The sequence below is a fragment of the Pollachius pollachius genome (genome assembly GCF_949987615.1).
Source record: "Pollachius pollachius genome assembly, chromosome: 3".
NCBI lineage: Eukaryota > Metazoa > Chordata > Actinopteri > Gadiformes > Gadidae > Pollachius > Pollachius pollachius.
Genome location: NC_136936.1, coordinates 34,451,198 through 34,472,624, shown reverse-complemented (window position 1 = coordinate 34,472,624; position 21,427 = coordinate 34,451,198). Strand labels below are relative to the sequence as shown.

Sequence of the window (21,427 nt, the reverse complement as noted above, 5' to 3'; positions counted from 1 at the left end):
TCAACATAACATCCCTGTCATCTGTAGCTGTCAGTCTCACCAAACTCTGATGCAATGAGCTGCAAACATTCACCCGGGTTTAAACTCCACCTTAAAGGGGCAACCTTCACAGCCTCCCACCTGTGTTGTGAAACATTTGCAGAAAGTTGGACAATTGACATCATTTTCCAAATCGGACCAATGGAGAATGCAAATCCTGAAACTTTCTTCGATTCTTTCACAACACCCTGCATCGTACGAACAGAAGAGGAGGGTTCTCCCCTTTCAGCAATCCCTGTGATGTCTGGTGCTTTGGGCTTCTTCCAGTTGTTTACAGCAGCCCTCACTTTCGGAACCGCATTGGGAAGAAATGCTGCGTTAGCACCTGCTTTAGGTCGACTCTGCTTTAGTGCGAAGGTGCGTACGCGTATGTGTGTCTGTGTGTGTGTGTGTGTGTCTGTTTGCGACCGTGTGTGTGTGTGTGTGTGTGTGCGTGCACACGTGTTTGTAAGGAGGAGGGCTGGAGGGGGTGGGGGGTGGGATGGGGGGGTACCCTCCGTTGGGGTAATCGCTTTGCTAAGCTAACCGCTAATTGTGCTGAACTGTCTTTTGGTTAAGTCCATGATGTTATAATTATATAAATGGAAGTTGCTGTAGCATCAGGTATCAGCAAGTTTTCCTCGCTGAGGGCTTTGCCCGTTCTCACACTCTGGATCCACACCTTATCACTGTGAAAACCTCTAGTGAGAAATGGAAGAGAACCAAGTTGTTCAAATTAGCTCGATCTCTGCAAGGTGTCACATTGGGAACCCCCCCCCCCGCCAATATTTAATAATCAACTCTAACTCTACTAAACATAGACAATCAGAACTAAGGTGAAAACCACGGACATGAACGTTTTCACCTTGTGACTCAAAATGTGTTTTTCTTTCTCTCCTCCATAAATATGAACATAGAAAACAACATGGTTCACATCTGGAGTCCAGGATGCGTTGCGCTCAACAGGATGAGAGACCAGCACCGGTTGTTCAAAACATGTTTAGAACCGACGGCGTGTTTATCGAGCGGCGAGCGCTTGTCTATGGTGAACGTTTCGCTTGGCAGGGGATTAAGCCGCGTGCGACAGGCCCTCAACTTCCTGTTTACCGCCAGGTACGGCGAGCAGACCTTGACGCCCGCCTCCGCCCGGGCCCGACGGCCTCTGGCGTGTCAGGACACGACTTATGGGAGCAGGGGTGGGGGGTGACATCCACAGGCTGTCAGGTTTATTTACTGAGGTAAACATCCACGCCATGGTGGCTTGGTGCGCGTTGCCGTGGTGGCGGTAAACACGGTAGGGAGGGAGGACCGTTGCGAGCCGGAGCCGGTGTTACGAGCGGAGCCAGGTCTGCGGGCGAACCGTCCGTTTAGTTTGTTTGTGGAGATCTTTTGTGGAGAGATCAAACGAGGGGGCTTTTTGAAGCTCAGAGGCCCTTTTGTGTTTGGTTGCGGCTTCAAGAGGGTTCGTTTCAAGGGGTTTTGGAGCGAGAGGGAAATACTAAAAGTCGTGTTGACTTTGAAGATAAACAGTTATCGATAATGTTTGAAACAGAAATGGACTTAGCTGGGAGTGCAGGAAGCAGGCTCAAAAAGGGAGTTGTTTAATTTAGGTAGGGAAAAAGCGGGCAGTGTGCACAGAAATAAATACAAATCAAAAATCGGTTCAATTTTATTCCATGAGATTTGTGGAAAGACCTATCGTTCTTTGTTCTATTGTCAGAAACACAAATTCACATGTATGATAAATGTATTCATTCAATACATTCATTCACTATGTGTTCATTTAGCTTGTACTTGAAGTGACCCAGGCCTACAGATACAGTCATTAAAGAGCCAGTGGGGGTTCGGCATCATGCTGAAGGACATAACCTAAACACTAGTCTATCCTGCAGTAAACGCATGTTCTGCTATCTCACAGGCTTCTGGCACTCAACTAACCACCCAACAAGACAGGAAACTGAACCAAAGCGACCCTAACCGGGCCTGTGGGGATCCAGTGCCAAGGCACATCAGAGGTTTGTAAGCTATCTTTATATACCATCCATAGTGGTGTGGATGGTTTTCAACAGGATGTCTGTGTGCCATGATCTATCAAGGCCAAACCCTGATGGCTGGTACCGTGTATTGGTGGGGGTGTAAGTTCCAGACACTTCCATTACACTGTGCACAATATTTTTTGATAGATGGAAATAGAGAGTACGGAGTATGGAGAGCCTAAGATAAGAGTGAGTGTGTGTGCATGCGTGTGTGGGTGTATGTGTGTGCCTGTGGGTGTAGGATTCTGAGTCCATGTGAATGTATGTGCAGAAGAGAGAGAGGGAGAGAGAGAGAGAGAGAGAGAGAGAGAGAGAGAGAGAGAGAGAGAGAGAGAAAATGCCAGCATGTATGCATACAAAATAATGTTTTTCTTTTTTATAAACATAATAAACTGTACCTAAAGACAAGAAATCAAAATATATTTTTTCATCCTGTCATTCTATTTCCAAAATCCCATTATTAACCTTACTAAGTATACCAAAATAGTACTATTTTGTTTAGTATTTCACATCAGAATGAAATCAGTTAAACTACTGCAAGTTTGTTTTTGTGGTTTTGAGTTTCAGTGAGCGAGACTTTGGGTTTGAAAGTTTGATTTTTTAGTTTGATTTAGAGAGATTTAGTTTTTTTTGATAAAATGATCAGTTCCATGCTGGCAGACTTAGCATTTCTCTTCCAGTCGCATAAACACTGTGATGTTCTGGCCCACAGCTGGCTAGCACTTTTGGCATGTTTCTCTTCCATGCTAATTGCTCTCCACTCTGAATGCCATTTCACATCACCTTTAAGGATTAACACTTTAGAGTACCACTTGCTGTTAGTGCTAAAATAAGAAATAAGGACATTTGTTCATTTTTTTTATGCTAAGAACAATTCATAATTTGTTGTATTCAGCCCTTAGACACTACACATCCCAATCTTTTATTGCACAGTGAATATTTCAATAGGATGCACTTGTTCCTTGCTGGCCATTTCCCACTACTCCGCAAAGCACATTGTATCCTGTTTTTTTTAAAGAGCATACTCCCAATACTCCCACAAAATTTTTCCTTTCCCTCTTTGCATTTAGCACATGTTTTCCACCAGCAAAGGGGTTCAATAACGATCAAATCACCTTTTCCTTTCAGAAGCATCAACCTTTTCATAACTCAAAGAGGAACCATTTTTCATTCATTTGGTTTTAAAAAGCTCAGTGCTTCAAAGAAAATATATGAGATTATTATATCAAGAGTTCCTCATTTATTTCTAAAGCATATTTCCATTGATGTAATGTGGAGGGAAACCAATTGTACCCGGGAAATAGAACAAAGATGCCGCTACAATGTGGATCTATGCAGCGTTTGACTGTTTAAAAACATGAATATTCAATGAGGGAATACATACATATTAAAAGCATCTATTGTGATGCAATGTGCTCTGCTGTCTTGCCAAACTGTTTGGCAAGATAACAAAACTCCTTGTTTTTGTTAGAAACAACAACATACTTATAACTCTGTGGCATGGAGGGAATTATTTAGGATATGTTGCTTTTTTCCACATACGCTAGATGAAGACTTCTATTTTGTTCATCTGCCACTCTGTGTTCCTGTTGCTATCTCCCATTTTAGCTCTGAAAATCGTTCACATTTCAAACAAGCCTCATTCTCCCAGCCAGAGTATTCTTAACATTTAGTCCAAACCAAACGATTCTGATTTTGGCTTGAGCAAAATGTTGTGCGCTCCAACTTGATGTGGTTTTTGCCTCATTTAACATGGGATACTTAAATGTAAGAGGGATATATCCAAAGTGACATTTTATATCTACATATTTGATTGAAGAGCAGTTTGACCTACAGGTTAGTCTAGGGAATCAAACTATTACAAAGGCACTATCAAACCCGTTTATTTGTGCTGGGAACTGAGTCAACCCAAACTATTCTGTCTAGTTGTGTCACAGAAAATTCATTGAGACATAATGCGGTGTTAATGTGAATTATGTTAGTGGTTGTTTCACCATTGATGTGGGTGTAGAATATATATCAGTATCATGTAGTCAGTGCTATCATGTAGTCAGTGCTTCACCTATGATGTGGGTGTAGAATTTATCAGTATCAAGTAGTCAGTGCTATCATGTAGTCAGTGCTTCACCTATGATGTGGGTGTAGAATATATCAGTATCATGTAGTCAGTGCTATCATGTAGTCAGTGCTTCACCTATGATGTGGGTGTAGAATATATCAGTATCATGTAGTCAGTGCTATCATGTAGTCAGTGCTTCACCTATGATGTGGGTGTAGAGTATATCAGTATCATGTAGTGCTTCGCCCTGGCTTTCGCTATCGTTCCAGTCACTGCTGGTACAAACAGAGAACAAACATCTGCTTTGTTTACCAGCCACAGACTTTCTTATTCTCTCTCTCTCTCTCTCTCTCTCTCTCTCTCTCTCTCTCTCTCTCTCTCTCTCTCTCGCTCTCTCTCTCTCTCTCACTCTCTCTCTCCCCCCCCTCCCCTCCCCTGGTATGCGGTACAACAGCCAGATCCATATCACCTCCCTGCTAACACTAACGCGTTTCTCATGAACTTACACCGACCAAAAAGAAGCAATTTACCGCACGACAACCTTTTGTTAGGCTCACACACAGGACAAAGCTAGATAGATACAAACACCCACACATACACAGAACATACACACGCCCACAACACATGCACAAACACACAGTCTCACATATGTACAAAACACCACACAAACACAGGTGCATATACGCACACTCACACGTGCACATACGCACACATACACACTCACACACACACACTGCCTGGCTGACACAGTTCTACTTCCTCTTGCTGCTTCTCACTGTGTGTGTTTCCTATTTGCACAGGTAGAGCTCTGCTGAGACATGACCATTTAAGGGTGTTAATGGACTTCCTGTCAGTAGGGGAGGTAACTGAGTCAGCAACTTTTCTCTGCAGCCAGCCAGGACTACAGTGCGTGTCTTTCTGGCCTCAAACTCTTGTCTCAGCCAACCGCTCTCCCAGCCAACCATTAACCACTAAACACTAACTTTGCAGGTGTAGTCACTGGCACAACATCACCACTTTGTGGTCAATCGTTGTGACTCGTTAATGGTGCATCACTGCGAGTAGAACCATGGAAAATAAACTTAAATTTTGAATCGTATGCAGAGCCGTTTTCACCTGGTGAAATCAACTCTGTCTAAAAGCGTCTGCTAAATGTAAATGTCATAGATATATTAGATATTAGATATATATCTAATATTCATATCTAATGTATGGTTAGAATTAAAACAGGGTTAAAATGTATGAAATGTGTTGCTGGGTGATGGTCATTAATCACACGATTATCGTCGTGGTGAGGTTTGTGGTCACTTCTGGAAAGGGAAAGAGATTGTTGTGACGTGTTATTTTCAGATCACTGTTGTAATTAATCCTGGATTTTATTACCCATCATTACTGTTGAAAGGACCGGTTCACTGAAGTAAAGCGTTGGGCCCCCCGTAGGGGCAAATGGTGGATAAATACTGCGGTTTAACTTTCCAATATAATCTATATAATATAAGATTGATTTGATTTAGTTTACGATGGGTGCCGCCATTGCCATGTTTTACATCACTTTACTACGTCGTAGAAAAGCTACCCAAAGCTAGGCGTTATGGTTTTAACCTGTGAATATACGCTCTTATTTAATTTATAATTCATGGTTTTTATGCTATGCATCTTTTATATTCAATATATTATGAAACTTTGATAACAATGTCCTTACGTTCCATCTATGATCTGCGTCTTGCGGTGACAGCACTTCAAAGTAATAATTTTCGTTTACAGGTTCCTTTCTTGGACATTTATCAACACAATTATTATGAATAAATAACGATGAAGACAATAAAGTGTATAACGTCAGAAGCAGTGAGCCATGGAGCTATAGAGTGTCCGGTGTGAACATACTGTAAAGAACACACAGCGCTCTCCGCACATCAAACAGGTAGACAATCATAAGCATGAGGCCTTCCTTATGTTGTGTTTGCGTTTGGTCTGTGTGTGTGTGTTTTTTGTGTGTGTATGCGTGTGTGTGTGTGTGTGTGTGTGGCTTTAATAAGAGCAAGCAGCAGGACTCTGACAGCTCAAATCGTTTCTTTGCTTTCAAACAGTAAGACATCATCATTGGTACCTGTCACACACACATGCACGCACACACACACACACACACACACACACACACACACACACACACACACACACACACACACAATACACACACAAATTTCATCATTACCGCAAAATCTGACATTACATCACAATTTTCTGTTCAGCATGTAATTCTGCGTTAAAAAGCAGGCAATGGATAATCATTAATATGAGAAATATAGTAAAAAAAACATATATCATTTTTCAAGGACGATCTCTATCTGTGTCCCCAGAAGGCTTTCAAAGCAAATCTACATTGTATTTGTGTTTGAAAACAAGGTTTGATGATTTTGTGCCTATGTTTTTTCTATGTACAGAGTTGCATGAAGGATATTTTATTATTGCCATTCATTATTTATTCATTCATCAGATGTTTTTCCGAAGCGACTTGCAGATTGTGTTTTCTTATTTCATTAACGAGGACGTAGGGGTGGCGGCCCAACATGGGAATTTGGAACCAAGGACCCTTTAGCTGGAAGTGAAGCCCCCTACCCCCTCACCACCAGAATATCCTGCAACAGTATGGGATCATTACATGGATAAGCATGGTTGATTGATTGTCAGAATTTGCCCAACTAATGGCCGAAGCGAAAATTACAATATTATGTTATATGTTACGCTTGTATTACTATTCTACATTATTTCAAATAATAGGACAGCCTGGAGCGGTTTATACTGGTTACACCACAGTTCCCCACAACCATTACATATTAGTCACTTTCATCTCTAATGTTATTGGGTGTTTATCTTAATCAGCTGAAATTAATTTTCTTCCATTGCGCTTTGAGCACATCTGCTTGCAAGGTGTATCTGACCGTTGTTGGTTTTGTGATGGATTTGGAAAGTTGGATTTGAAGAGCATTGATTTTGGAACTGTGTTAAATGCCAGCCACGTAACTTATTAGAAATTATTACATGGGTCTTCTCAATGCTGTGGAACGCTCCGTTCATTTGCATGGGCCCTTCACAACTTCCGGCGGTAAATTATATTTGATAAGCAAGTAGCCGCAAGTAGCCCGATAAGTTATCCACCCCAGCGTACTCGGTAGCTAAGCGACGTCATGGTCTTTGGCAGACTATTACTCTGCTGATCAACACTACGAATGCTTGTAACAAATACGTTTTGAAAAGACACACCATGTGTCTTTTTTTTCCAAGTTGTTTTTTCGTTTTGGCAAGTAGCCGTGTAATAAGCGGGAAAATGTATAGAACGTCGTCGGTCATTATCGAAAATAAGCCCCTTCAGGGCAAAGCTGCACGTCGGTTCTATACATTCTCACTTGCATAATGCACACCCCTGGAAAGTGTTTGCCCACACTGTGGTCATACATTACATTGCAGGTAGGAGTCAGGCACTCTGCACTGCATGCATTGGGGTTGGAGTCAAGCACCGTAACCACTGAGGCTACACATCCTAATCCCAGGGTATATTCCGGTAATAAATGACGTCTTGAACATTGTGAATTTACTGTGAATATAATGTCACCTACCGGCTGGGCAGGCACCGTCTGACGTCACGAGAACCTCTGACTGCTGCTTGCAGGCGTCGCGGCGTAGGAAGCACTTGTTTTGGTAGTTCTGATTGTTGGAGCCACACACCGGCACATAGTCATTATTACACTGAGGAGGAGGAGGAGGAGGAGGAGGGGGAGAGGAGGGCAGGAGAGAGAAGGAATTTTTAATTTAGTATGGCATAGCATCTTTAAACACTTCCATATTCATATTGTGGACATCTTTCCAAAAGTCAACATTGAGCTGACCTGAATTCATTATTCATCCCGAAACTTAACCTTCGATCAACACTTTCAACATATACCGTGACTGAATTGTTTATTTTTCCATTTAATCATTTGATAACTCTGAAGAAAAGCTTAAAAAAGAGGCCCACAGTTTAGATCATGCATCTTGTCACTTCCCTCTTCACAAAACATTATATTCAGAGCACAATGTCCCTTTGAACCCTTCCACCTCCAGACATACTTCATATTCTTTCATTCCTTTAAACAACAACAGAAAAAAAACCTGAAGCGATGCGTTGCTTTAAATGAGTTGACCTCTGCGTTCCACTGTACACATCAATGCAAATCTGAAAGTATAATCAAAGTATATAGTATAATTAATTCTGTTAATTCCACCCACCACAAGTGATGTACTTAGATGTACTTGGAGAGCTCGCTTCTGATAAAAACTTCTTATAAACCTAATCCGCTGAATGATCAAAGATCGAAGCACATGAAAGCAGAACAAATCCACAAAGTCATCTGCCGCGGAAGGAAACATATCAGACCCTTTCCAAGAGTTTCTTAGAAGTCATCCGGCTTTCAAAGAATACCTATTTATTCACCCTTTTCTTTTTCAGTCCATAACATTCTTTGAAACTTGTTATTTTTTCCTCACAGAAAGAATATATATTGTGGTTATTTTAACCAAGTTGACATAACATATCAACCAAATAACCGACCAACCACACCAAACAAAAACTACCATATGAACCACAACCAAGGGACTGAAATAGTATAACTTTCCCCCTTCTCTTTAAAAGGACCTTATTTAAATTAGGCAATATAGGAGAACAAATGGCCTCAATCAATAACAATTATGTACTGACTCAACTTGAATAATGAAGAAATTATCTAATTTCGTCCGGGCAAGGGTAAACAGCCAGCTAACCTGCTGCCCAGCGTGCCACCCCCCCCCCCCCCCCCCCCCCCGGAGTCAAGTAGCTAACTCCAGGCTATTTCAGGCCTCTTGATTTCACCTTGAGGTGCAATAAGTCGGAGCAGGAGGGACAGAAGCCGTGTTTTCCTGCTGGGAGGTTGAACTACCCACCGTTAGAGCTTTCATGATCTAGGGTGTGTGTGTGTGTGTGTGTCTGTGTGTGTGTGTGTGTGTGTGTGTGTGTGTGTGTGTGTGTGTGTGTATGCGTGTAACTGTGCATGTATTTAGTATCTGGCACGGAAACACTGTATTGTCAGCATCTACAGGGTTATGTGATTATTCGGTGTAGGTCAATATTATTGAAGGGACACTTAAAAACTTCTAATATCTAACCTCCGAACTTCAAATTCTTGCTTGGCTTAATGGATGCTCTTTTTTGATCTCCCAATACACCATGTATTTTGTAAAGATATATGGCAATGACCAAATTAATTCTCAGCCTTAACGTATTCAGTTGTAAAACAGATAACACAAGAGGGGGACACATTCATCTGGGCAAAGACTCTATCGATCTCCACTGCCTTGTGCTAAATTAATACTAAACTCACTGTACTCACAATTAGTTCAGTCACAAAGTGCTTGTAACTCAATTCTCTGAGATTGGGTGGGGTAGGGAGACTAGCACATGAACAATGGTCTTCACAGAGAAGGATGAGGCAGGAAGAGAGCATTCTCTGAGATGACGATGATGTCGTTCTGATAGTTAGACAGATGGATTTGCCTGTCCTTGGGTCTTTGTTTGAAACAGACTTGGTTTATTTTAATTATCATTGGTCGAAGATCCACGTAATACCATTCAAACCTTATAAAGCATTTATTTTTGTTTAAATTTAAGCAGATTACTCAAATACTGTCCCTTTAGGGGATTTTTATTTCACAATCAAATTTGCTGATCAATGTTGACTGCAAGCATGTTTGCATGTGCATGCACGCACGCACTCACGCACACGCGCACACACACACACACACACACACACACACTATTTGTTTGTGCACTGTGAACATCTGATCAGTATTTGTCGAGGCTGATTTAGAATAAATTGCTCAGTAACTCAATGAACCAGGCATAAACGTGTGAGATAACCTAAAAGAGATCATATGTAAGATCCATTGTCAATAAAGAGATATTGGATTCATTACCCAGCGAAGTTGTTCTTAAGATTGAGGGGGCTTATGTTGACGTCCCCGTCTCCTCCCCTTTTAGACTCTAATGCGTTCGAATGGAAGCAATTCTCGTCTGGGCAAACACAGCTGACTGAAACACAAGCTAGGAGCGTGGGTCCATCTGCTGCTGCTACCACACACACACACACACACACACACACACACACACACAAACACACACACACACACACACAGACACACACACACACACACACACACACATAAAAGCCACATACATCCATACACCCAACTATTAACACACACACACACACACACACACACACACACACATACATACACACACACACACACACACACACACACACATATGTGCAACACAATTCAAACACATGGCTGTGCCTGTGTGTGGGTCCAGAAAGAGGAGACACATTGGAACAGATTGCATTTCACTTTTTTCCTGGCTTTTGTCTCGAGAGAACATGACACACACACACACACACACACACACACACACACACACACACACACACACACACACACACAGACACACACACACAGAGACACACAGACAAACACACACACAAACACACCTACACACACACACACACACACAGACACACACACACAGACACACACACACACACACACACACACACAGTCTTGGACGCTGCTACAGGCCATCCGAAAATAACCTCGCCATCGATTGTGGAGGCTGGCTGCATTGGAGTGAGACCACCACCTCTAGTATCTGACAGGGACAGACTTGGAGGAGCAGAGTAAAGGAGAGGAGGAGGAGGAGAGGAGGAGGGGGAGGAGGAGGAGGAGGAGAAAAGGAGGAGAGGAGAGAAGGAGGAGGAGAGGAGGAGGAAGAGGAGAGGAGAGGAGGAGGTAGAGAAGAAGGAGGAGAAGGGAGGAGGAGGAGATGAGGAGAAGGAGAGGGTGTGGAGGAGGAAAAGGAGGAGGAGAAAAGGAGGAGCGAAGGAGGAGGAGCAAAGGAGAGTAGAGGAGGAGGTGGAGAAGGAGGAGGAGAAGGAGAGGAGGAGGAGGAGGAGGAGATGAGGAGAAGGAGAGGATGTGGAGGAGTAAAAGGAGGAGGAGAAGAAGGAGGCAGAGGAGAAGTTGGAGGGGGAAAGGAGTTGTAGGAGAGGATAAAAGGAGAGGGGAAGTGAGGAGAAGCAGATGAAAGGAGAGGGGAGGTGGGGAGGAGAGGGGATGGGAAGAAGACAAGATGATGAGGAGAAGATGAGAGGAAAGGCGGGGGCCGGGGGGTTAGGGTTGGAGAGAAAGAAAATATGAAAGAAAGGATGAATCACTAAGCACCCGTGAGCACAAGCATAGAGAGATAGACAGAGAGCGATGAGAGGGGAGAGAGAGGATGAGATGGATGAGGTGTAAAAGAGAGAGCGAAAGAGAGCGAGAGAGAGAGGGGAGGTGAAAGAGGAGCATAAAGAGTCAGAGAGAGAAAGACTTGCGAGAGAGAGAGAGAGAGAGAGAGAGAGAGAGAGAGAGAGAGAGCCATATAATCCCATCAAAGTAGAGCGGGAGATGGCACGCCTCACAAAGGAGCTTGCAGGGCTTACTGCGGGGCCGCATGCTTTTACACTCCGCCTTCCCTCTCTCTCTCTCTCTCCCTCTCCCCCCTCCCTCCCCCCCGGGCAGACTGCCGTTGTTTCTCAACGTGGAGGCTCCATCCCGTTCATTTGGAAGATGACGCAACTAAAGGAAAAGGCTGGGTGCCTGAGGGCATCTGTTAGGGGCCTCTTCTACGTGAGAACAACCCCTCAACACCACCCCAACCCTCTGGTTCTTCTTGATCTTCCCTACGTCGCATCGGATCCACCGCTGCACCAGTTGGCCCGAGGGCGGGGGTCGTGACTGAGGGCCTGAACAACCGCCCGTGTCTCCATCCATCGAGGGGGTGGAGGAGGAGGAGGAGGAGGACGGAACGGGATGGTGTCATGGGTTTTAATGGCGGCAGCATGCAGTGCGGGGGGGTTGAAAAGGGGGTTGGCTTGCCACGTCTTACCAAACTCTTACAACATGCCCGGGAGTTGCTGCATGGCTCCCACCTTCTCTCTCGCTCTCTCTCTCTCTCTCTCTCTCTCTCTCTCTCCCCCTCTCTCTCTCTCTCTCTCTCACACCACCTCTCTTTGTTGGACCATTTATCTCTCCTCTCTCTCGTCCTTCTTACTCTCTGTCTCCTTGTCTCCATCGTTTTGCCTGTCGATTCAATTGGTTGTCATTTCGAGGTCTTTACTGCCATGGGAAAGACATTGCCTTATGTTGCCAAAGCACAACAAAAAGCAACATGTTTCTAGCAACAGTACACAAAGACACAAGGCTGCAAATAACAAGAGAGAAAACAATCCTAATATATTAATAAACAATAACAACCATTGGAGATTGTCCGTGAGATTATGGCAGGAGATGAGATATCTGGCTGCCAATATACAACATTTTTTGTTTGTCGCAGAGGACATATTACATGTGTTGTTCCCACTATTGTGTTTCCAATTTCCAATTGTGGCAGTCTCCGTTCTTTCTCTCGCTATCCCTCCTAGTTCCTTTCTCCCTCTAATTATCTCTGCGTCTATCCTGCTCATTGTCCTCCATCCCCCTCTCATGCATCCTTCTCTCGCTCACTACTTATGTCTCCCCCTAGTTGAGAGGACGTGAGTGTGTGTGTGTGTGTGTGTGTGTGTGTGTGTGTGTGTGTTTGTGTGTGTGTCTGTAAGTGACATTTTATAAAAATTGGCACTCCCAAAAAACCGAGAAGTGTAGGGGACCTTTTCCCGTCGAAATCCCGGACATTCTCAAGCGACTCGACCCCGGACGGGGCTTTGCTCTGCTTACAGAAGAATGGATTTTATTTCCACTCTTCCAGTGGCTTTCAGGCCACGACAGCCAGGGACGAGGCTGTTGAAAATCCAGCACATTGCATGTGTCTTTCAGTACTGTGTCCTGTTATCCACAAATGTCTTACAGAAAACCGCTGTGTTTCTCTGCCATGGGTCATTGTGCCACAATATCACCTCGGTATGTCCGTTGTGGTATGTCCAGTGTGCGAATGCTGTCTGCCCTGTCTCTTTTCTTCTATTTGCTCACTGTAAGGATTTCTGTCTGGGAAAACATTAATTATTCCATTCCCTCATTCACCCTCCATACATATTCAACAACTCACCGTTTTAAAAATACACCCCTTAGAAAATCACAGCCATGTTGAAAAGGTCCAAATATTTTATCGTCTTTCCAACCACCGTAAAATTAAGTATTAGCCTATTCAACACAAAGTCCTCCTTGACACCAGGCATTTACATTCATATTTGGCAATTGATATCAATGGGATATGGCCTATTACAACATATTAAAGGTACACCTGGCATTGAAACCAGTCTCCAGTGTCCAGATTCATGTCGGATATTGCTCTCACGGGATTATAGAATACGCTAATAGAATGTTCACTCGCGAGTCAGTTCCCTGCGGCACAAAAAATACACATCAAAACAAGTTGAACATCTGATGACAGCAGGCCCCAGCGAAAATTACCGCATCGTCTTCAATGTTCCTAATGAGGGAGTGCCGAGGGATGAGCCCCTCATGCGGCCCTGCGCTCATGTGCTTACCAAAGACACCGTCGCACTGAGGCAGGGACACACTCTGATGCCACAGTGGATGACTGGGGCAGACACCACATCTGTCTTTAAAAAACTGCTTTCCTCCGTCGAACTGGATGTTTTATATTACCTAAGCAGCGCACTAGCGCATTTGTGCTCATGAAAAGCGCAGTCATGCTGTGAAACGATTGAGGAAATTGTGTTTTGTTCAGATCCTACGGACCGTGGGGCCTGTGCTGCGGCGCACCGTTGCGTACGGAGGAGGAGTCGTTACGCAGCTGTCAGTGTTTCTGCCGCGTGTTGATCTGACAGATGCGGATGGTGGAAGGTAAGAGTATGCAGACGACGACGAGGGAAAGGCAAGGTGGGAAGACGCCGCAGGACGCCACAGCCGTTCCCCGGCCCCTCGGGTGTGAGTAGAAGGAGGCTGTACGTATGTAACGGAGAGCTGGGTGCATTGACACTAGTGCGTCAGAATGTGGTCAGAATGGTCCCTGACCTCCTAGTGTGGTTTCACCCAACTCATCAGCAACGCACCGCGGGTGCATTCACGTTAACGCCCGATGTAAAGGAGGGGGTCGAAGGGAATTGAGGAGAAGGTCAATGAACACAGGCTACAGAGAATACACCAGGAACACGTTTCTCTACACAAAGAATAACAAGACAAACTTGGATATGTAGGACATTTACATGCTGCCGGTGGTGTGAGGGGGTCATGGGGGGGTGAGGGAAGGGGGGAGAGATGGGGAGGTGGGGGGCCAGGTGCCACCAACAGAGACGGAAGCTCGGGCCAGACAGAAGGTGAGAAAATTTGATCCCCTGCAACTCTCTGCAGACAGGGAGACGGCGGGGGAGACGCGAGAGGAGTGGGTGTGGTGGGAGGGAGGGGAAGGGAGTAGACCTTTGGCCAGGTCCATATGGCAAGTCCTTCTGTGCCTGCTGTCTGAGTCTCAACACACTCCTCTGAAACTGTGCCCCACAAGAATCTGTCCTGCCACCCACACGCAACGGAGTTTAAACAACCGGCTGCTTTAGGATATCCATCACATTAAGCCCTTAAAATGAACTTTAGAACTAAATGATTCATAAAGCCTTAGGTAATGAATGTGTCCCATCTGTGTGTGTTTGTGTGTGTGTGTGTGTGTGTGTGTTGTATGAATATAATGCAAAGCCCAATCCGCGTCTATGGTTGAGGGGTGTTGTATGTTTTAACTATTTCATTATTTAGTCGTTGTGGTTGTTGTCGTTGTTGTCGTTGTTGATCGGGTGTGTTCTACAACCCCCTGTCTGTCCCCTACACCCCCCCCACCAGCCCACCAGGCCTCCACCACCTCCTCTGGCTGACAGGTTGGTAACTGGAAAATTTATTTTCCATGAATCACCTGCAGGGGCTGCTGTGGGTCTGCCAAGCCTGCCCCTGCCCTCCACCATCCCCGCCTCCACCTGCTCCCCCATCACCTCCCTGTTCGCCAGGAGCCTCACCTTCAGGCAGGAAGCCAGAACCTGTTGTCTACCTGTCTGCCAGGGAGAGGGACCTAACGCCAAGGAGCGCACACACACACACACACACACACACACACACACACACACACAACCCACCTACCCCTGGGAAACCCACACACACCTACTCTCACACAGACGCCCTCGCACATCCTCACATACACCTCATCTAGACCCGGGAAACACACACACACAAACACACACTCTGTCACACACATACGCACACACACACTCACACACGCGCACGCACGCACACACACGCACAAACACACACAAACACACACTCCTCAGTAATCCCTGGGACACACACACACCAGACACATACAAACACATACACACAAATACACTCATAGCCCACCAACCCCTTTGACAACTACATGTACACACACACACAGACACACACACACACACACATCGCCCAGAGATCCCTGGGACCAACAAACACCCACAGCCACACGCACACACCAACACAAAGACGCACACACACAAACACATACACACACACACACACACACACACACACACACACACACACACACACAAACAAACACAAACACGCAGACCCAAAGCACTTTGTGGAAACAGAAGGCTTCCAGGGTGTCAACGGGTCACAGTGGAACAACGAGCCAACAGAAAAGCACCGTGACAACAGCTCGTGAGCACTCAGGCTCACTGCGATACGACACCCAGCTCTCTGAGCGCTGGAGCCCCTTCAGCCAGCGCTCTCCTCCCTGCAGCGGGACACTAGGCCAGGCCGGGACAGGTGGGCCGTTTCGGACGGGAAGAAGGGGGGAAGAGAGATGGACAGGGTCGGAGGGGTAGAGGGGAGGAGCTGAAAGAGCGATATGAGGGATGAGAGGGAGAGGGGATGCAAGAGGGAAGCGATGGTGGAGATGAGACGAGGGAGGGGAGAGGTGGTAGGAAAAGGGAGAGGGGAAGAGAGGAGGGGTGAGGAGGAGAGGAGTACGAGTGCATCTGTAGGAGCAGTGAGACGTGAAGAGGAGCAGGGGAACAAAGAAAAATGGGAGCGAAGACAAGGGGAGAGGTGACACAAGCTGAGAATGCAGAGGGAGAGAGAGAGATAAAGAGAGAGAATTAGAGAGAGAAGGCGGAGGAGGCGCAGTTCATTGGGGAGAGAAAGGGAAGCTCTCGGAGGTGGTGGAGAAGACAAGAGAGATGACAATGTAAATGTTTATTTTCCGTGCCAAAAAAACCTCTTTGAACTGAATTGGATGGAATTGAATTGAGGAGAGCAGAAACAGGTGGAGTTAGATGATCGGCACGGACGCAGCGGAGGAAGATGGATAGCATCAGCAGCAGCAGAGGAAATGATGTGAAGAATACACCAAGGATGAAACGCTAAGCACCGGTGAACAGAAGAAGGGAGAGGGCGGGGGAGAGAGGAGGAATCAGAGGTGACTCAAAGGGCTATAGAGAAACATAAACATAGAAAACAGAAGAAACCAAGAACGAGAGAGAGACCCTGGGATATAGAAGTGAGAGAGAGAGAAATGTGAGCGCAAGAGTGAGAGAGAGAGACGAAGAGGAGTAGGAAGAAGAGAGAAAGAAAGAGGGATTAGAGAGGAGGGGACATAGGCAAGAAAGTAAAACTGGGAGAGACATTAACAGAGGAAGAATGAGCCACACAGGGTGAAAGAAGAAGGAATAGGAACAATGGAGATGGAGAGCGAGGGAGAGAGAGAGGGAGAGAGGGGGGGGGGGGGTAGAGAGCATGGGAGGGAGAGGGAGGACTGGCGAGATGCAAAGTGAAAGAGAGCGCACGCTCCAGTGCACGTCTTCCCAGGCGCTGTCGGAGGGAAGGGGCGCGGGCCGCGTCTCGGGGTGGAGCGCTCTCCTCTGTCCCGACCAGCAGGGCAGACAGCGACATGGTGGTCCGTCAGAACCGCTACACAACACAGCAGACGGCTCACCTAGCCAGCCATTCATCCACCCAACCCCACCACACACACACCCACACACACACCCACACACATACACACACACGGAACGAGACAATTCTAAAGAACCTCAGGCCAACCTACACACACACTCACACACAGACACACACACACACACACACACACACCATACTATACCATTTGTGCACCATGTTATCCAGCCACCCCGAACAACACACCCACACAAACACAAACATACACACTATACACAACCAAAACCACACATTCTCGCCACATTCAAGATTACATTGGTGCACAACACAAAGTTTGTGTGTGTGTGTGTGTGTGTGTGTGTGTGTATTGTCTGTGTGTGTGTGTGTGTGTGTGTGTGTGTGTGTATTGTCTGTGTGTGTGTGTGTTTGTGTTGTTTGTGTTTGTGTTTTCTGTGTGTGTGCTTGTTTGCGTGTGTGTGTGTGTGTGCAAGCCTGTGTGTATGTGCATGTGTTTGCGTGCGGGCCATGCCTTTTGTGTGAACGTGGGTGTGACTGTTACTGGGGTTGACACGGAGTAAGTAGGAAACAATTCCAGCTCTGTCTAAACATTTGAATCCCCCTCAGTGAGGATGGCCCGCATGGACTCAGAAAAATGCTCAGTTATCCAGTCTCAACACAAGCCTCTACTGACAGCTATCTTTAGTCCAAGGGCAGTCTGCGTTTGTTTAGGGCATGTGGTTTAAAAAGGACAATCACTGATAGAACGACACGGTTTCACTTCCGAATCCAGCTCCTATCAGCTCCTCCCGGACACCTTGCTCGGAAGAATGCAAAACATTCTGATGATTGGCATGGACATGATATAATCACTGTGGATAGAAGGGAAACATATTCAAGATACGGCTTTATAGTATATTCAAACGTTCTTTCGAATGCTTAACAACCAGTAGGAGCTAGTAGGTATTAAATCTACCGCTAAATGTAAATGTAATGATCTAAAGCTTAGTGCAACATCTGTAATACCTCAAGGCATCTGAAGTTGAGGTTTCAGGCAACAAGTGTGATAAAGTGTCATAAACAATGACAGCAACAGACAGTGTGTACTCATGCAATCCACACAATAGACTCATGTTCGTGCGAGATTGCAACTTGTAAACACCTGTGTACACGATTGTTCATAAAACTCTGCCCGATCCAATTATGTATCCAAATGAGTGTAAAGAAAAGCCCGGACACGAATCCAATCAACACAACAGCGCGACTAGCAAAACCGAAAAGAGGGTTGGCGTTTGGGTTGGGGAGCGGGGGTGACCATTGAGAGGCGGAGGCGGGCCGCCGAGGCTGTTAAGGACATTCAGAAGGGCCAATCAAAACCGACAACAGATCACCATGGCACCCTGCACGGCACTGCAGGGGGCCATTCCAACTGGTACGAGCACCATCGTGGGCAATTACCGTGGATAGCCTAATCAGCCACTACTGGGTGTATTGGAGCAACATCAATGGCCAATTACCAACTGCTGGCCAACGCTGACCGCTACACGACACTCAGACGCTGGGTTCACATGTAGGGAAATAACCCTCTGAAAAGAATTTGGCCCCTGTATAATTGTTTTCGCCCGGTCTCTCTCTCGCTCTCTCTCTCATATCTATCTACCTCTCCTTCTCTCACTTCCCTTTCTTGCTTTCCCTCCCCCTTTCTCTCTGTATTACTTTTTCCTTCTGTCCCCTCTTCACTCTCCCTCTCCTTCTCTCACTTCACTCTCTCGCTTTCCCTCCCTCTTTCTTCTGCATTACATTATCCTTCTTGCTCTCTATCAATCCTTCTCTCTCACCTCTTCTCTCTCACTCACTCTCTCTTTCTCTCTGATTTGCTCGCTAATGAAGGGAAGTTCATTAGCACTAAGATGTACCGTATGAGGCACGGGAAAGCTCTTATATTCAACCTAATGATATGGCCCATTAGGATGCACCGTGATGTTCTTAAGTAGCATTATGTGGAGGAAAACTTCAATGACCGCGTTTCCACGCACAATAATTCATCACTCAATCATTCAACGGCTGTGATTTCCTATTTATCTATCCATTCTATGTTTATATTTATTCGCTGTTACAATGGCCCCTTGTTGTTTTTACACACACACAAACACACACGCACACACACACACACACGCACACACACACACACACACACACACACACACACACACACACACACACACACACACACACACACATAGAAACATGCACATAAGTGCAAACAAGTGCTCAGACACAGCTTCGCCCCTCCAGGGGGACAAGACTGATCGTCTGATCCATTTCCTGTATCCACTAGACATCCAACTGAGGATTATTCAATTAATCCTCCAGCTTCCATCCAGCCGGATCAATAACACACATCTACACCCATCTAGGGACAACATCCAGCCCTCGAGCTAACATCCAGCCGCCGGACTACCATCCACCCAGATCAATAACACACATCTACACCCATCTAGGGTTAACATCCAGCTCTCGGGCAATACTACCCTTATCAATAACACACAGCTACACCCATCTAGGGCCACCATCAAGCTCTGTAGGGATACCATCCAACCTTATCAATAACGCCTTCTACCACCACCACTTATCAATTACCCCCGTCTACGCCAGCACATCAACGCACCATCGCGGCACAACAAAGTGATGACGGTACCCTGTCTATGAAGACTACATTTACATGTGGCTTAGCCAATGCTTTAATCCACAGTGATTAACACGTGTCGCTTGTAACATCAAAGGCTACAACCAACCTTGGAGTAGCAAAAGAACAATGCACAACTAAGCTTGAAAAAAGGCAATAGCAACAGGAAGGAGAAGACAAGGTTGGTGAAAAAACAAAAAACACTTTCTAAATGTCTACGGTTCCACAGCAGCGGTACGTCTCAACTCAGTGTCTACCTTTGTGTGGCCCTGTTTGTCTCCCAACTATTATGTGTGTGTGCATGTGTGTGTGTGTTTGTGTGTGTGTGTGTGTGTGTGTGTGTGTGTTTGCGCGCGTGTGTGTGTGTGTGTGTGTGTCTGTGTGTGTGTGGTAGAGTTAAGCTGCACTTTTGGGGATGAACACAGTTTATAGTATCCTAACCTTGCTTGGATCTGCACACTGTTCGTTGCCTCGCTAGCTCTCCCACTGTCTCCCCATCCCCCCTCCCCCTAGAAGCCACCTCCACTCCTCTCAGGCCTCCTCGCACTAATCCATGGCGAAGGCTTCATCAAGCCCGGCCGTCTCCTCGGTTCCTGTGGTGGAAAAAAAGTCGCCAGGGCACCTGTGTCTCCACGCTGCTTGACAAGAGACAGACTCTCTCTCTCTCTCTCTCTCTCTCTCTCTCTCTTTCTCTCTCTCTCTCTCCCTCTCTCCTCCTTTCGAGACATTTTAACGGCCAAGATTTATTCCCCCCCCCCCCCCGCCCTCTGGCCTCTCTCTTCTCTCTCCCCCAAAATTCTTCTCTCTCCCGCCTCGCTCTCTATTTGCTGTCGTGCACTAACCGCGTCCCATCGTCCCCGCCACGCCTACCCTTTGAGACGGGTGACGGATGTCTGGTACACTGCTGGTGACAGGGGGGGGGGGGGGGGGGGGGGGTTCTGGGAGGTTTTGTCAGATCATTAGCTCTGTGCCACAGCAACCCACACTGACTCCTTCACGCGCGGGAGCAGAACACAGCACCAGACACCCGGGGGGCACAGGGCTCGGAGGGGCAGCTATGGGGAATAGAATTCTGGGAAATTGAGTTTTGGGACATCTGAGTCCAGAGTAACCGAGGCAAGGTCAATGTGTTTCAGCTGGAGTTTATTCAGACTTTATCCAGACTTTATTTGCCAGCTTTGAAGGGCAGTTGCAGAACCCAACAAATGTTTCTGAAAGTAATTGTCTCTCTTTCTGTTGTATAGATATACAACAGAAATGTTAGAAATGTTTTTTCTTCAGTTGTTGTAATCATTAGTATTACATTACTCATTACATCAACAAAGATGGTTGATTTTTTCCATATTTCCCGGAACAGAAGAAACAAATGCAAGAAGCTATTTTCGTTCTAATTATTTTTCTCATCTATCAAAGACACATTTCCCATGATTAATACTAGACCTAGCTAGCGTCAGAGATCAATAGCAGAATCAATTTTCAAAACAGAAATAAATGCAATAGATCACGGAGGAGCAACTTGACAAGTGAAGAATCTGTTCCATGCCAGTTCCTCCAAGCACTCCACAGAAACACATCACAGAAACAATACACACTGACGGACACTCACTCACAGACACACACACGCCCTGAAGATGAAAGAGAGAAAGAGAGACAAACATG

The 21,427-nt window shown here is 45.9% G+C and overlaps 1 protein-coding gene across 1 annotated transcript in view; it reads right to left on the bottom strand.

The window, feature by feature from the left end:
* The window catches only part of tmeff2a (transmembrane protein with EGF-like and two follistatin-like domains 2a), a 110,975-nt gene that overhangs the window by 47,122 nt on the left and 42,426 nt on the right, over positions 1-21,427 (bottom strand). Inside the window, exon 3 of the mRNA XM_079731353.1 lies at positions 7,728-7,857. Coding sequence (XP_079587479.1) covers positions 7,728-7,857 — 130 coding nt within the window. The remainder of the gene's footprint in view (positions 1-7,727; positions 7,858-21,427) is intronic.